At 33.5% G+C, this 17,651-nt stretch overlaps 1 protein-coding gene across 1 annotated transcript; it reads left to right on the top strand.

The window, feature by feature from the left end:
• Positions 1-794: 794 nt before the first annotated feature.
• LOC125060772 (protein brunelleschi) lies at positions 795-15,919 on the top strand. The gene is made up of 17 exons (XM_047665825.1): positions 795-1,190; positions 1,350-1,440; positions 1,513-1,746; positions 2,187-2,482; positions 3,515-3,691; positions 4,282-4,890; positions 5,786-5,950; positions 6,820-6,980; positions 8,205-8,439; positions 10,042-10,514; positions 11,236-11,525; positions 11,939-12,020; positions 12,912-13,033; positions 13,403-13,569; positions 14,128-14,322; positions 14,768-14,975; positions 15,651-15,919. The coding sequence occupies exons 1-17, from the start codon at positions 1,001-1,003 to the stop codon at positions 15,868-15,870; spliced, it is 3,915 nt and encodes a 1,304-aa protein (XP_047521781.1). The 5' UTR covers positions 795-1,000; the 3' UTR covers positions 15,871-15,919.
• Positions 15,920-17,651: the final 1,732 nt, after the last annotated feature.

The raw sequence follows: 17,651 nt of genomic DNA, 5'->3' as shown, positions 1-17,651 counted from the left end.
TGCAGTCAGTACGTCGTGTTACGGGGGAAAACAACGTAACACGACGTACTGACTGCACGAATGCTCGCTGTACAACATTACATTACATGTTACATTACACTTCGTAACATTGGTCAGTTCCCACCTTAAAGAGGTGGGTCGTTGTGAACGTTGAGAATAATTTGGCGCAATTTTTGAAATTGTTTTTGAAATATGATATTCAAGGCTTAAAGATGGCGACAAGAAAAATAACATTATTTGATTCTGAAAGAGAAATTGTAGTAGAAGCTATGGTTTCTGAAGCTGAAGCTGCTCGTGCAGAAAGAGGTAAATATAATTATGCAATATAAGTTTAATACAATTGATTTTAGTTTATATTCAACAGCTATTTATACATTTTTCCTGAATAATGGATAGCATAACCTAACTCGATGTAAACAATATTTATTTTCATTAATAATTGCGATGCATAAGCAAATATCCAACTGCCGTCAAAGCCATTTCGATTATATTTAAACTTAAGTTGTTTGATAACTTCACCAAAATTGTTTATAAAATATTCAATTATTCTTCACTTTTAACATAAATAAATATAAGTCACAAATATTAAAACTTATTGTTTAGGATTACCTAACCTCCTTAAAATTCTACTATGTTCAAACTTGACATTTGTAATATTTACATGAACGCCCGAAATGCTCCATAATCCATTCCACTTGAGTTAACGACAGTAACATTCACAATCAAGTGGAATGGGGAAATCAGCGGTCGTGAGCGTGAGCGTTGTGAACGCTTAGTGGAACGCACCATTTATAGTTTATAATAATGATCCCAAAAATAATAGCTTATTAATTTGTCACCATAATTGGTAACATATATTAATACTTACTAGTGTGTGATACAGATACCATTTCGTACTAATCTACCAATTTATACCGTTATTAAAAAATTCCTTATAAGGTGAAACTTTTTAAATGGCCTTGTTAAAAGTAGTGGAACATCGATTGTTCTAACAATTTCAATGCGCTCATCGGTAAGCTATATATTATCGCACGCGCCCGGGGAGTCGGTGATGTCGCACCCGGACTACACACAGGAGACACAGCACCATGCATGCCTTTTGGTGCTGGTCAAAGGTATTGGGGGCGTACTCAAAAATTTTAATAAACTATGGGAGCGTATACAGAAAATAAATAACATCAAAGTTACAGGTAAAACATAAAAAATAATTTATAAAACAAGTTTTATTTTTTTTAGATTATCCATTCAGTTGTTAAAGGCAATGAATTTGTAGCTAGTTTTGAGATTTGCAATATTTAAAATGAAAATTTATTTTAGATGAAATTAATATTTTGTTTGCCATGTTTCAGATTCAAATGGACAAGTGAGAGATATTTGGGTTAGATATGTACGAGATTATCCAGTTGAAAACAATGATTGGGGTGATTTTCAAACTCATAGGTAAAATTTTATAATTATACACAGAAATAACTTGTATGAAATTTTAATTAAATTAATAATATCAAATTGCAGACGTCTACTTGGACTGATATCAATAAGTAAATTTACAAACCAGGTTGAGCTAAATGAAGTATGCAGAGTTCATGAATCACTTAAAGTGAAATATACAAACACCTTATATGACTCCAGAGCTTTTATGTTTGGTCCTGGGAATAATTTGAAAAAACCAGAACAAGAACCAGAAACATACAGTGTTGGTTTAGATGATGATAAAGTGGCTAAAGAAAAATCAACCTTCAGTGATAAGTGAGTGAGATGACGCTAAAGACATTGGACTGACTGACAAGGATTTACCAGTTACCTTCAATAGATATAATTACAAATTATAATTAAAACCTTTATAATTAAAAACAAAGTAAAAAAAACAGTTGATAGTTAAATCCTTGTCTATCTGATGAAGTAACTGTATAAAATGATTAGGGTTTAAATTGTATAAAAATAATAACAACACTTTATTAACATTACAATAATATAAAAAGCAGGAACAATAAAATACAGTAAAAAAAGACAAAAGATATTAATGGTCTTATTGTAAAAGCAATTAAAATTTAAACTTAACAATTTTTTACACAATTGTCTAAGTCTAGAATTAGCTATGTTCTATACTATATATACTTTATTTTGACAAATTACTATCTTTATAAAGAATTCTAAAAAAAACAATAAAGTTCCTTTTATATTTTCAGAATCTCATTACCAAGTGAGCAAATAGATAGCTTATCATCAACAGACAGCTTTCCGAGATCTTCATCATCAGCCTCATACTCTTTGCCAGAAGAGAACTTTACAACACCATCCAATTTTAAAACCCATGCTATGTTTTATGGGGAAAATGATCCAGTACTTGACTTGGAGCAACACGTTGCAGATTTGATTAATTCATTGTTTTGGGTTGTCGAGTCTAAGCGATTGGAAAGGTCTAAGGAGAAATTAGAAAAGGTCTCTTTATTATTAGCGCCATTTGAGAAGCGTGACTTTGTTGGTATGTTTACAACTTCTATCAGGTATATTATAATATGAATTACAGCAATAACCATTTGGTATGATTATACAATAACAATTAGTTCTTACAACTACAGGCAATTTTTTAATGTTTTGCATACATTATCAAACAGAGTTGGCTTAAGCATAAGATCCTCATCCTAGAGGATGCCGTATTTGATTCATGACTGTGCACCAATAGAATTTTTGGTCACCCCAAAACAAAAAAATTGTTGATATATGATAAATGGATGCAATCTAAGGCCAAGACCGATTTGGTAATTGGCGGCACCGCTGAATTTGGATTTTGACAAACGCCAGTTCTACTCTGAAGCCCGTATTCTAGAATGTCAATCAAACATAAATCTAGTTTCAAAAGCTGTCAAAGAATTTTTTCTGTATGAAGTTTGACATATTTGCAGTCATACACGAAGTTGACTTGAGATACGAATTAGAATAAGGACCTATGTCTCGACTCTTATCTTACCGTAGATTCCCCTTATAACAGCTAAAAAAATTATATGTTACTAGCTGGCCTGGCGAACATAGTACCGCCTAACAGTCGATTCTTTATTTTGTTTTAATACTTATTCTGCTATTCGGGACACCGGGCTAGCTAGTAAGATAAAAAAAGAAAGTAGATAAGACAACAAACACATTATGTCCAAAAATAAAATTTTACCTTCCCGGCACCCCTCCACTATCACTTGAACTTTATGGTATGGTATTAAAGTTCAAATTGCCTTTAAATATTATTACGAATATTTTGTATGGGAATATAGAAAAGTGTTGTTTTTAGACTTTTTCACTCAATTTTTTTTAATTTTTCTCTCCGTAAGAACCATCCTCTTACTTTAAGGAATATTATAAAAAAATAATCAGACAAATCGGTCAAGCCGTTTTCATGTTATGTCGTGACAACGGAAAACGGGTTTCATTTTTATATATATAGATATATTCAAAAATTCTTAATAGGAAACTTAATTTTTTTTATTCAACTCCATAAATAACTACAAAAGCAGGTATATTTCAGGTCTTGATATGGAATCACGCAATAATAAAAAGAGATGTATGGGGAGGGTGACAAAAAACCTTGCAGATTTGACCCTACAAGCTGGTCTAGTGGGAGAGTCACTGACTTTATACCATTCCTCAGCTGAAATTCTAAAATCAGTTAATGACTGGCTATGGCTTGCTGCTGCTAAGGAAGGTACTTTTACTATACTTTAAAATGTACATTTCTTATACATTAGAAAATGAAAATTTTTAAAAACAAATATTCACAAAGAAAAGCAGTGAAATTCAATTCTTCTATTCTATTCTTAATTAAGTTTAAGTTTTCATTTAGTTTTGTTATTATTGTTATTTTTATTTTATCTTTTTAGTTTTTGTTTATTATCAATTTTTTATATTTTAGTTTTTTTTTGTGGTTATTTGTTTAATTTTCTCCTTTGACAGTAGTAAGTACTTATGTTCTAATATAATCGATGTGTATGTATATGTGTGTTAAATTTGTGATGTCATATTATCTTGTATTTTTTAGGCATACACATAGTTTTAGAACGTATATTTAAATAAATGATTTCAAAAGTATTGAAATTAAATAAAATCGATTTTAGCATATTAAAAAAAGTAAAATGTACAAAAAATGCCTTTTTTATGATGTTACATCTGCAAAGTTGGGAAGCAATTTTTACGTCTGATTGATATTTCTTGTAGACCTTTTGCTAACCTAACTGAAAAAAATTTATTTTAATCCTTATACATGTAACTAAGCCATAAACCTATTATGTATTCCAGGTCACTGCGCTGCCTCTGCAATTCTAATTTATCCAAACCTTCGAAACTCAACACCGTTACAACGTAACGCAAGTCTTCAAGAAAACTCTCCACTTAAATTAAAATCCCTCTCACTCTACCAACCAAGCGACCCGTTCAGAAAATTCAAACCAAATTCACCGCTCAAAGTGTCCAGTCCGGTCAATCCACCCAGCGAGCTGACTCCATCATCATCGGAAAGCATGGAGACATCATCGCGGCAGTCGGAATCAGAGAATGCTGATACCGAGTCTCTGTCTAGCGATATTGAATACCAGAGCCAAAGATCTTACCTCACACCGGACTTGCCTTCGATACCAAGACAGCCTCATCTACAAAGCCAGCACCTTCTGAGTGGAGAAGATATAGCAGAGAAATATCGCAAAGCCATAATCCACTATAGTAAATATCAAAACGCTGGGATAATTGAGACGGAAGCATGCTTCAAAGCGGCAAGAATAGCCGTGGAACAGAATAATAGTCTGATCGCGTCTGGGTTTCTGCAAAATGTTATGTTTATTAATTTGACGTTGAGTGAACAGGAGAAGATTCAGCGGTTTGACACATTGGCCGAGCTTTACAAGGAAATTGGTAAGTTTTTTATTACCGGTACAAAAAACACCGGCAAACTTCTTGAGCACTAAACAAGGGAGTGAGGATCGCATCGTACACAAACGCGAGACACAAACGTCAACTGATTTACCAATCACGCGATCCACACGTCACTCTCCCGCCGCACCCCAGTGATACCTAAAAATCGCCAAGGATATTTGTTTAAGATGTTTGCCGGTATCTGTATTATAAGTGCGAATAACTACGTATTAGATTTTTGGACGGACAGAAAATTAAAAACATATTTATAACAACTTAATCAATGGAATTGCACTCCTTTCAAATATTATTTTGTCTTTTTTTTTAGATTCTGTTTACGTTGATTTAGAAAGAGATAGATGTATTTTAGTCAAACTGTAAAATTTGTTTGATTTACTTGATTCCCTATCTAACCTTAAAAACGACTACTATTATTTAAAATTGAAAAATATGTTTGGTTTTATTCTCGATATTCTTCTTCTTCTTCTTGAAGTGCCTCTCCACTAGTGGAGGTTGGCGGTCAGCTCGTCATACTCCTTCTTATTTTTCGCCAAGCGCATCAGCTATTGGAGATACATTATTTAAAAACGTAATTCTAAATTCCAATTAATTAAGCAATTGTTTATTAAATAATTTTATAAATAACCAAAAAGACATATTCAAATTTTAACGTATTTGTGACAACGAGCACGTGTACGTACTTGCGTACACTTGCGATAGTATTACGTAGATGATGTCCGTATTAGCGCTATTCGCATTTGATACTGAAACGTTTACAGACATTTTTAAGTATTGCCAACGATCAATTTGTACTCCATACTAAAGGATTTGGTATAAGGTATACAGTACTTCGGAATACATAGTTTCATACATTATACTGATTAATTTATTCCAGGATTTCTTCGCAAGGCGGCGTTTTGTCAACGATTAGCGGCAACTCGTCACGTGAGCGCTAATAACCCAAATCCGGATTGGAGACGCTGCTACTACCTCATGCTGCACAGCTTCCCAGGACATCGACTTAGCCTGGATCCCGGTTATGCTGTACAGCATCAAGTTGGTATGTTAACGATATTAGAATGTCTATTGTCTTACCTCGAATTTATTTCATCACATTTAGATTTAAATACTTAATTAGTGAATGTTTTGTTACTGATATCGCGAATTTATTACTTTTCATTCATTATTTCCCTGTCGACTAATGTAAACTTACATTATAGATTGAGCTTTGTCAACCATCATACTTTAAAAAAGTGCGTGCGTACAAAGAACACATGTCAGAAGGGAACTTCTTGGTAAATTAGTTATTACTAAGGTAAAAGCCCCAATAGATGATCATGTATATAATACAGTATATAATCACTCCATGTATTTGTATATCGATATTCACACTGTTTACACACTGTATACGTGCTAATGATAATATAAATTAATAAAAAATCTGCGTCTAACAAGACGTTATGCAACAGAAGTGCCGCCTAATGTTCTAATATGTAACTACTGAACGAATACATCAACCAATAGCGTGTATTTTTTCTCGATCTCCCTTACTCTCTCTCTCCCAATCTTTGTCACTATAGCTCTCTCCCACCTCTCGTTCCATGACACTGTGCGTGATGCGACGTTCGCTCTATCTCACTCTCTCTCTCGATCTTTCTCACTTGGCTATTTGCTTCATGCTACGTTCGCCTCTCAATCAGTCTCAATCTCTCTCTCCCTTTTATTCCTCCCTTCGATAAAAAACGCTGAACATCTTCGTGACGCTAATATTATTATTATTATTGCGTTTCATCCGTAAAAAATTAACCTCATGCGCCTAAAGAAGTGTCTAAGTAATACTCTCGACTCAAAGAAACCACGACTCCCATAGAATAAGTATAAACTTAGCTAAGTCTAGAGTTCTTGTTCAGTAAAGAATCTTACCCATAGGCTGGCCCGTTCTTCAAATCCAGTTATTACAAGAAGTAGTGGTAGCAGCGAAACGTATGGTGCACCCGGCACTCGCGACGCGGCATATGACTTTCCTGCTGCAGGCCATGTGGCCTCATCTCGGGAAACACGAGCAGAGAGATCTCGCTATACAGCTTCAGGTATTTAATCACCTTGCTAGACGGCTTGCAAATGCGTCGTCGGCCTTGTAAGATGTAAATGTTGTTTTGATGTTTGAATAGATTATTGAATATTAAAAACATGTGTGTGTACTTATGAACACGCGTTAAATTAAAATGCTACGTATTTTTTTATGTTTTACCTACAAAAAGGAAAAAAGATCAAGAGATCTAATACAAAAATATCAAATATTTCAATATCACTAACAATGTATCGAATTAACTTTAATTACTTTATTTTATTCTTTGGCTGGCATTACTGCCTACTAATTCCATGTTTAGTAAACCTTTTAAAAAAATGATGTGTTCGTGATGAAAAGGGACGCAATTATCACTCGCTGTAACACCACTTTTAATGTGAGCACCGCACTTAATAAAATATATACATTCACTAATAAATAAAATGTATGAATAGACTCAGATGTTCAGACTCGTATTGAAATTGAAAAATGTGTCCAAAAAGGTTTGCCATCTCTGCCATGTCAAAAAATGATAGCTGTCAGAATTCTACGGAAATTAAAATCTGAGTATAGAACAAAATTGCGATAGTATTGTCTTTGATTTACATAACCTTTACACATTTAAAGAAAAAACTGTTTAACCGGATTGAAGTTCTATAGGGGTAATAAATACAGATAAGGCAACTTTCTCTACAGCTGTGATACTTTTTGACATTCAACATCTTTTGTCTTCAGTCACCGTGACCACGCACGCTGTAAAGCACGCGAAACGTCGGTTAAATTTAAAATTATGTTAAATAGTTGTAAATTTATAATAATACATAACTTCAATCCGGTCAAAATAGTGTTTTATTTAAATGAATAAAAGTTATGTCAATCAAAGACAATACTGGTGTTCTCCTACCGTTTCCCTTGAATAAGTTACTATGTACTATGTAATATAACTAAAACCTTAGCCACAGCAACGCTTGGTCGGTCTGCTAATGATTATATAAAAAGCTAGATGCAAGTGCAATATACAAATCTGTATAAAATCTTTTTGTGACGTTACCGTTATAGATAGTTTTGTTGACGTATCGCGTAGCGGCAAGCAAGGTAAATCTAATTCTTACCACCCTTATTGTATAAACTTCAATAGCTTGCATTATTAATTTTCGTACCACCAAAGCTCCTTGAAATTGTTATAATAAGCTAGAACCAATATCTTGCCATGTTAATGTAAGCTTTATAATTTTGATAATTTCAGGCACTTTCCGCCCAATGCGAGGGTGGACCTGTTCCGTTAGTACTAGAGACTGGCGAAGTGATACCCCCCGCAAATCTGACACATGTGCCCCATTGTTCCCATTTCACACCGCGGCCATTACCACCTCCTCGGATGCCACATCTCATCAAATCTAAGCCCCAACAGGGACCTTTTATATTCACACCGATACATTTTGGAAGCTTGGAACGGACCAAGAAAGATGAGGGGAAGATGGGTAAGTGAATTTATTCCGCTACATTTTTCGTACAAGAGCAGTGTTGGCCTAGTGGCTTCAGCGTGCGACTCTCATCCCTGAGGCCGTAGGTTCGATTCCCGGCTGTGCACCAATGGACTTTCTTTCTATGTGCGCATTTAACATTTGCTCGAACGGTGAAGGAAAACATCGTGAGGAAACCGGCTTGCCTTAGAACCAAAAAGTCGACGGCGTGTGTCAGGCACTGGAGGCTGATCACCTACTTGCCTATTAGATTTATAAATGATCATGAAACAGATTCAGAAATCTGAGGCCAAGACCTAAAGAGGTTGTAGCGTCACTGATGTTATATTTTTCGTACAAAAACATACTTTCGTGTTTAAATTGCACGTTCTTTTGCATCAATTTCAAGGTAGAGCTCGCATTTTTTCATCTAAAGTTATGTAAGTAAGTTTTCTGTACCATCTATGCTATAATAAATAATCTTTTTCCGGAAAACAAAGCCAGGACCTCATGAAACGCATTTGATAAAGATGTTTTTTTTTTTAATATAAACTATGTGGATATTTCGCCATACAATAAAAATTAATCAGTGGCGCAACAACCTTTTTAGGTCTGAGCCTCAGATTTGTGTATCTGTTTCCTCTGATCTGTCTTATCATTTGTCAACCCAATAGGCAAGTGGTGATCAGCCTCCTTTGCCTGACACACGCCGTCGACTTTTTGAGTCTGAGGCAAGCCGGTTTCCTCACGATGTTTTCTTTCACCGTTCGAGCGAATGTTAAATGCGCATATAGAAAGAAAGTGAAAGAGCAGAGCCGGGATCGAACCTACGTCTTTAAGGATGAGGGTCAAACGCTGAAGCTAGGCCAACACTGGCCTAAAATACAATACCCTTATCAAGTTACACTTGACCTTATATCCTCGTATATGTGTCGAGTGTGCTCCCATCAAACATCTGTTCTATAATAATAAGAGTCCAGTACGCTACAAAGCTATTTTGTTTTGACCTCAAACTGCTGTTCCTGTGATCATTTTCTTTTCATTAAAGACATGTACATGATGCCGGTTTCCTCACGGTTTCCTTCGCCGAATGAACAAGTGTTAGAAGCGCAACACGATCTTCAAGTTTCTATACAAAAAAAATGTGCGTGTACTAGTGTACACACGTTAGAAGTGAAACTTCTTTATGACCTTATTTTTCGAAAAATTATCTATATGCAACTTTACAGAAATTGGTTAAATAAAGTTAAATTAGACAAAGTTTAACAAAAGGCTTTTAATATCACATACTTGAATACAAATCATACAATTATTTCATTTTACCTTATTACCACTAAGATTATTACAGAATTTCATAAATTGTAATAGAATTTTTAGTATCATTGTTATCGTTATTATACATTTTTGTTATTAATGGTTTAGAATCTCTTTGAATCAACCCTGGTAGGGACAAGAAAAAGACGCGCGTAACGGTCAAATGTGACGCGTAACGAAAAAATGTTTCACAAAATTTTTTTCCAACCCCGATGAAGAAGTTTCACTTCAAATATATACTCTATACGTTTATAATTAGATCGAACAGATTTCGGTTCCAGCTTTTATTACTGTGAAACTTTACAGAGTACCTCTGGGTTGAGGACGACATATGTGAGGTCCAAATGAAACTAACAAACCCACTACCATTCGAGTTAAAAGTGTCGAATATGCGTCTGTTAACCTCTGGTGTGGTATTCGAATCGATCCCGGAGACGATAATACTACCCCCAGACTCCCCAACGACAGTCAATCTCCACGGCACCCCAAAAGAAGTGGGGGAGTTGCAAATTTTGGGATATTCCACCCATACGTTGGGAGTGAAATCTAATTGCCGACTTAAGAATATGCCGCTACCGAATAAATTTCCGGCGTCGTTTAGCCTCGATGTTATCCCAAAATTGCCGACAATCACAATTGAGACTGAACTCATCTCGGGAATTGAGTCATGCGGGAGTGTCACTAATCTATCGTTATACAATGGAGAGAGCACGGAATGTGCCATTAAAATAACTAACACGAGCAGTGTCCCGATTGAGTACTTGGATATTTCCCTTCAGGTTTGTTTTACTCAAACTAATAATATCTAACTCTCATTTTCTTTGTTAAAATCTTACCATTTGACATGTAGAAGTGTAATTTAGTTTAATTGACAAAAGTACATACTTTAAATCGATTCATATAAAATGTTTTGACATTCATAAGTTTAAGCACAAACTAATTCTTCTGTTATCAATGTAGTAATCTTAATATACATAAATTACGTGTCACGTTGTTTGTCCGCTATAGACTCCTAAACTACTTAACCGATTTCAATCAAATTTGCATACGGTGTGCAGTTTGATCTAACTTAAAAGATAGGATAGTTTACATCTTCATTTATACCCTATTATATGCAATATTATTTTATTGCAAATTATTTGTTTATTATTTGATAGTCACAGCTAACAGATGGCGCTGTGTTGAAAGTACCAATGTTTCACATAAGCTACAATTTAATGGCATAACCACCAATAAAGCATGGGGGTCCCCATGACTGGTGTTCTCCTACTGTTACCCTTGAATAGGTTACTACTATGTAATATAACATAAACCTAGTAGTTAATAAAATTCATTTGTTAATTTAAGTTTGTTTGAATTTTTAAGCCGAGACACGAGAGTTCCTACCATTAGTGTTAATGGTAGGAAACGTTTCTCAAAGTTTTCACTTATCACATTTTGCGGCGTTTAATTATGCTGACATGTTTTCTATTTAATATGTTAAATATATATATTTTTTAGTCAAATATGGACAGCCAATTACAGTCAAAAGTATTCCAATGGTCCAACGATGATATCCAATCCCAATTGCCGATAAAACCCAACGCAGTCGCCACAATTATAATGAAATTGTATGGGGAAGCAGACTTTTTGGATTTAGGGGGCTGTGATTTATTTCCCAATAGTTTGACGTCGAACTATCCATCGAGGGTTGGATCTCCTGTTCCACATGCTTCGCTTCCAACTCAAAGTTCAAATCAGCAGAATAGTTTGAGTAGTGGTCTTATTAATAGGACTTCGGGAAGTTTTAGGTAAGTTCATGTATCTACAGGCTCGAAGGACCATTAACACGTACAATAAAAACCTACTTATACGATTTTTATTAGTTACTTGGGTAAGTTTACATATATATCTTAATACGAGTTAGCGTTTGGAATATATGATTTTATATAATATGGGAAACAAAAAACAGATGTTATAATATATGTCGCAGTAAAGTAGTTAAATCCGTTTAGTAAACTTGTTTACGTTTCGTTTAGTCACTTGTCTGACGGAACTTTAGCAACTTGATTGAATATCGATATTTAAAGAAAAAGGTTATGTAAATCAAAGACAATACTATGAATATCGATATTTAATTAACTGTCTAGAGATTCAATTAACTCTCTGACTTAACTACTTTACTGCTATATATATTATACCATGTCTAAAATGTCTATTTCAGATCAACAAATTCCCAAACAACTAGTTGGTCCGCGCCGTTGTCAGTGATGCCTCCTTCGCGGGGACGACAAATTGAAACACAGGTATTACATATATCATATTTCGCAAAATTGTTGAAATAGATATAGAAATATCCATTTCATATAAAAACATTATTCAATATTAATAAAAAATAAATTAAAATTGTCAATATTTTATCGCTGAAGCTTATTATATTATTCTTTAAATTACGTGGCAATTAATCTATACAAACGACTCTTAATAAGAAAAAAAGTGCGTCTCGGGACGCCCGATAGATGTGATAACTTAAACCAAACCAAGTTGAACTATTTAATATTGAATTTTTTTAACATGAGAAAACCTTAGATTATTACTTAAATAATATCTATATTAATATGATAATATAAGAAATTATTTATTGGTTATTTCTTAATAAAATCTTTTATGGATTAAAAAATATGTTTTATACTTCACGGTTTTGACGGTTTTACTTCGATAGATTACAATCTACCGAATAATAATACGATAAATTGAAAGCTGTGCGTTGAGGTTCACAATCTTTCGACAGTTCACAATCTCGCGAGATAGATTACAATTTACTCCTACGCTCACTCTCACGACAATGCACTCTTCGCCTTCTGGCATTATGACTGTCAGTATCACTCTAGATAAGCCGCCTGCCCTGTCCTATAAAAATATTTATTTGGGCTTAAAAATTACTGGATATTTTACTAAAAGTCCCCAAATAGCCCAATATTTTTATTCTCTCGCTTTAGAAAATGTAACAAAACATGCTTATTTTTGGAATTACGGGACCTTACTATTTCATCAAAGAGTTGTTGCAGAGAGCTAAAGGACGTTTTCGTCTCTTTCCTTCATATTGTGTTTACGCCGTGATGAAAAGAGACATATAGTTTTAACGGTGCAATTGGCCTGATTTAGTTTATCAATAAGGCATATTATATATTTTACAGATATTACTGAGATACGCAGGTGGCGTTGGAACGGAATATTGTCGTCAGTCAACGTTACAAGTCAACTTAGAACTATTGCCCAGCGTGTCTATAACGCATTGGGACGTCCTACCCGCAGAAATGTGAGTTTTTAATTTAACTTTAAAGGCAGTGATTTGATTCCTAGGAAAATTTGTGTTTCGATGTGGAAAAGAGTAAAGAAATATTTATCTAGGGACAAAAATATGCCTATTTTGTGCACATTTCTGCGCCCATTAACTTTTGTGTAGACAGTGATTTTTTGCTGATGCCCTATACAGTTTAGGGTCAATTTAAGTAATACCTATCACTATTGAAGATTCTTGGATCCTGGGACTTGAATTTCTTTTACTAAAATTATAGTTAAATACGGCTTATACATTGTAATTACAAAAGAATTCAAGATCGGAAAATCTTTTAAACCGACTTATAATGTAATAAACAAATTTCACTTGTTAAATCTATTATTCTAGACCCAGTCAACTTTACTTAGTACTGGATGTAACAAATTTGACCTCTGAGGAATTGGATTTACAGTATACAGATAATAAACATATACTAATCGAAGGCAAGGAGTCGTGTAGAGTACCCGTTCCCTTGGATCGGTGTCCTTTCAATGTCACAGCTAAGACTAATGACGGTAATTTTTTTAAACTACCCTCAATGTAGATAACAAAATATTTTTTTTCATGGGCATGTTAAAACGCTAACTATAAAAAAATCATAATATTACTTTGATATTGCTAGTCGTAACTTTTTACTTGCTCTTTATTCATATAGATAAAACAATTTACACTTATGAATGTCAATAATTAATATAAAAAATGGGTCTAAATTTAAATTTACTGCAAAATTTACAAGAAAAACTGTCTAATTCTACGCCTCTCTTTTAATTAGCAATTTTTTCTATTTCTGTCTGTGTTAAAAAGTATTATTAAATCACATGTTTTCGTTGTGTGAATATTACCTAAACTATTCTTATAAACCGAGATTAAACCTAATAAAAATTTAATGAAAACTCTGGTCGTTCAACCTGCAATAATGTGGTTTTTTTCGATGTTCTTTGTTTAAAGTTATTTCGTGATCCAAATAAAATCAATTAGACAAAATATGTTGTATAATTTCAGTGCGGTTCAGTAACTTTGTGTAGTAATGAAAGAATATAGAATTCCCACAGATAATATCATTATAATTGCAGATACAATAGATACAAAATCCATAAGCACGAGCTGTTCAAATACCCTTGAACTAATGTGTTCAGAGCATATTACTAACAAAGTGGATCTAAGGTGGAAATTAGTTCAGTCCAATATAAATGGGAAAGCCTCAGTAAAGGGTATAACGTTATCCCAAGCTATGATAGATATTGTAAGGATGTCACCGCTGAACTGGGGTAAGAAAACACTCAAACACAATAAAATATTAGGTTCACATCAAAATGTTATAAACTGGGAACTCCTTAAACGATTAAACGTATCGCATAATGTTTGAAAGTGTTAAAGACCATAGAGTAGAAATGGTTTGAATTTTTGACACACAAATTTTTAATTTTTTACATAAGTACTTAATTTTTCTTTATAAATATTATCGAAATTCTCTAATTTTGGTCCTTCGAGCCGGACTCGATCTTGTTATCTTTATATATAAAAATCTTCAAAGCGTGTTTTTATTAAGCTCCTAACCTGTTGACCGATTTTGATGATTTTTTACAAGTAAATTCGAGAATGGATTTAATTTACAATTAGATAATTTTTATTAAAGTTTGAAATTTTTGTATTGTAGATGTAGTTGATATCTGGTTGGGACCGCTAATATTACATGTTTTTTTGTCTTTTTAGAAGTGAGCATAAACAAACAATGTATAAAGCCCCAAGAGGAATATAGTTGTAACGCTGGCGAATGTTTGTCTCTGGGCGTTTGTATAGGAAACCACCTGTCACGGCCCCTTCACAAACTTTGTTTGTCTGTGCAATTCTATCAAGATTATAATAATGGTGTTATGAATTATAAATTGGATAATTCAGTAGCTACTGCTGGGAACAATAAGTAAGTGAAATGACGAAAATACAAGTCCTTTTCTTACCTTCGCTTTTTTTGAAAATCTACTGACTCCGTGGCTTAGTAGTTCACTCATGAAGTACGTAGTACGACGCATTCCCCGTTAGGTGATAGGGTTGACTATCTGGAATAATTTTCACCCCAGGGGAAAAAGGGGACCAGTGTTGAGTTATATTGAAATTAAGCTTTTTTTAAAAATCTGTCAATGATACAACATCACAATTTTTCTACAAAAACGTATCAATTTAAATCTTATTTTACTTCTGATTTATAAAAAAAAAATTTAACAGTAGTCATGGAAGTAGTATGGAAAAGCTTTATGATTTTTTTTGTTGTTTGTAGAAATGGTTTTATTTTGCAATTTAGCAAGTTTTATAACGTGATTTGTTTTAAGGCATTTTAAAAAAACAAAATATAATAATGTCGATTTTCAGCTCGCAATTTAACATTTGCATCAATAATAATTGTTGTTTTTATAAACGATAAATAACCAGTGTTAAATTTTTTTTATAAACCAGAAAAAAAATAATTTAAATTGATTTTTTTTTTAAAATAAAGTATCAAAAAAAATTTGATTTCTTTCAGGACTACCGATTGAAAAGCTGTAATAAAAATCGTCTCCAACTCTAAGACTTATATATTTCAATATGATTTTATTTACAGAATTGTGTTATCAACGTTAGAGGAAACAGCAAAAGCCTACCACGAGTGTACAGTAGTCTTTCTGACTCCTGGCGAATTTAAAATCGACATACAATGTTCGACGACAGAACCTTTGACAGATGACCCAAATGCCAAAGATATGTCAATTCAGCAATGTGCTGGCGAAATAAGTCACGTCTGGAGATTTATACCACCTGTAGCTATAAGTGTTACAGATTAGTTTAAAGCTAAATGTTATTTATTCATATTAAAATTGTTTATATTGAAAAGTGTTTAATATACTTATATTATATATATATCGATACATATTAAAAGCAGTAGATTTTATAATATTAAAATCGATTAGCGCTTAGAAAATAGTGTTAAGGTATGGACAGACGTGCTCATTACTAGCACGAAAGCATGCTTTTATTGAGCAAGTGCTCATTAGTAGCACGTGTGTAATGTAATGAGAATGCTTATTTAGAGCGTGCTCAAAGCATGCTACCTGAGGCGCGGGTAGGTAAGGGGCGTGCTCCGAGCACGTCTGAACATGTTTGCTTATTAGCATGCTATTATCCATTTTGTCTCGATCTGCGGCGGACGACTGTTTTATGCAATTAATTAAAATTAAACCCGCAATATGTATCTAGTGATTCTCTTCTGTTTATCCAATTACGAACCCAAAATGTCCTTTTTTTTTGTTTTTTTTTTTTCACCAAAATGTTCTTACACAATTCCGTTGCAAGCAATATGATTATTTTATTGAGTTCTGTACGGATAGCACTGTCACTATATACTTGTATAGTGCTTTTCATGAAAGAAGTCCCGCGGTGATTTTTGGAACTAAATTTGACAGGTCGGCAATGTTGTCATTCGTTGATGTTATCAAGTTCGTTTGTTGTGGTAGATTTTTGTGAATTTTTAACTAGCTTAGTGCATTTTAAACATTGATTACAATGCCAAAAGTTGTAAAAAGTTTGGCTCGAGAAATGATATTAAAGGTGAAAGAGTTCTGTGAAGCGGAACATAAGAATCAAGGTGTTTTAATACCACTAAACAATGTTCGGAAGAGAGTTGGCGCCATAACAGGTACGTTTTAGAGTTGCCATTCAATAATTTTTTGCTGTATTGATAGGACTTTTATGATATAAAATCGTTTTTGCGACAAAATTTAATAAATACATAACGTGATAAGACTAGGTAACTGAAATTAAAACATATACATATTACATAAGCATTATAAACTTAAAGTTACTATTATTTTTAATTGTACATAATTAAATTGCAGGTGTGTCAGAGAAAACTGTAACAAGAATTACAAACGATGGTATAATAGCGGCGTGTACTTCGAAAAAAATTGTAACCCAACAAATGTGCAATAAAACTCTGAATAAAAAATTGTATTGCTTTTCTTTACCCTATTTTCTCATCTTTTCTCTGTAAGTAGGTAGAACACCGCTAATATAAGTAAATAAAAATATACTTTTTACATAACAGAAATATTGTTTCATCGAAGTATGCAGAAAATAATATTATTTGATAAATTACATCTGCTAAATGTAAATATAATAGGTAAATTTTTTACTCATAAATGACAACATTACGTTATGCGATTGCAGCGCCGCGTCTGGGGGACTTCTTTCATGAAAAGGACTATACATCCATTTTGGCCGAGAGCCTGGTGCCAAATAGCACGTCTGTCCGTACGTTTGCTTTGAGCATGCCTATTTATGAGTATGCTTTAAATCAAGCTTGCTTATTTCTGGAAAATGTGAACAGTTTGCAGAGCATGCTAATTTTAAGCAAGCTTATTAGCATGCTTTTTTTGAGCAAGTCTGTCAGTACCTATACGACATCTACAATCCGAGCCTACAATCAGTACGATGACGTCACACCGTAAATCGCGCTACTAAAGTTATGTATCCTACTTTTAAAGCAGTAAAAGTACTCTATCTTTCCTCTACAAGACAAAATAAAACTTACGATCTCCTGTATTACTTGTAGAGAAATAATGAATGC

Source organism: Pieris napi, chromosome 22 (genome assembly GCF_905475465.1).
Source record: "Pieris napi chromosome 22, ilPieNapi1.2, whole genome shotgun sequence".
In the NCBI taxonomy this organism is placed as follows: Eukaryota; Metazoa; Arthropoda; class Insecta; order Lepidoptera; family Pieridae; genus Pieris; species Pieris napi.
The sequence above is the reverse complement of the archived record's forward strand: the minus strand, read 5'-3'. Positions and strand labels throughout refer to the sequence as shown.

Excerpts from the sequence above, each read along its gene's own strand:
- LOC125060772 (XM_047665825.1), top strand. The coding sequence starts at position 1,001 with ATGCGCTCATCGGTAAGCTATATATTATCGCACGCGCCCGGGGAGTCG. Across the intron at positions 5,951-6,819 it reads TGCTGTACAGCATCAAGTTG|GCTGGCCCGTTCTTCAAATC; the intron begins GTATGTTAACGA and ends TCTTACCCATAG. Across the intron at positions 8,440-10,041 it reads GAAAGATGAGGGGAAGATGG|AGTACCTCTGGGTTGAGGAC; the intron begins GTAAGTGAATTT and ends GAAACTTTACAG.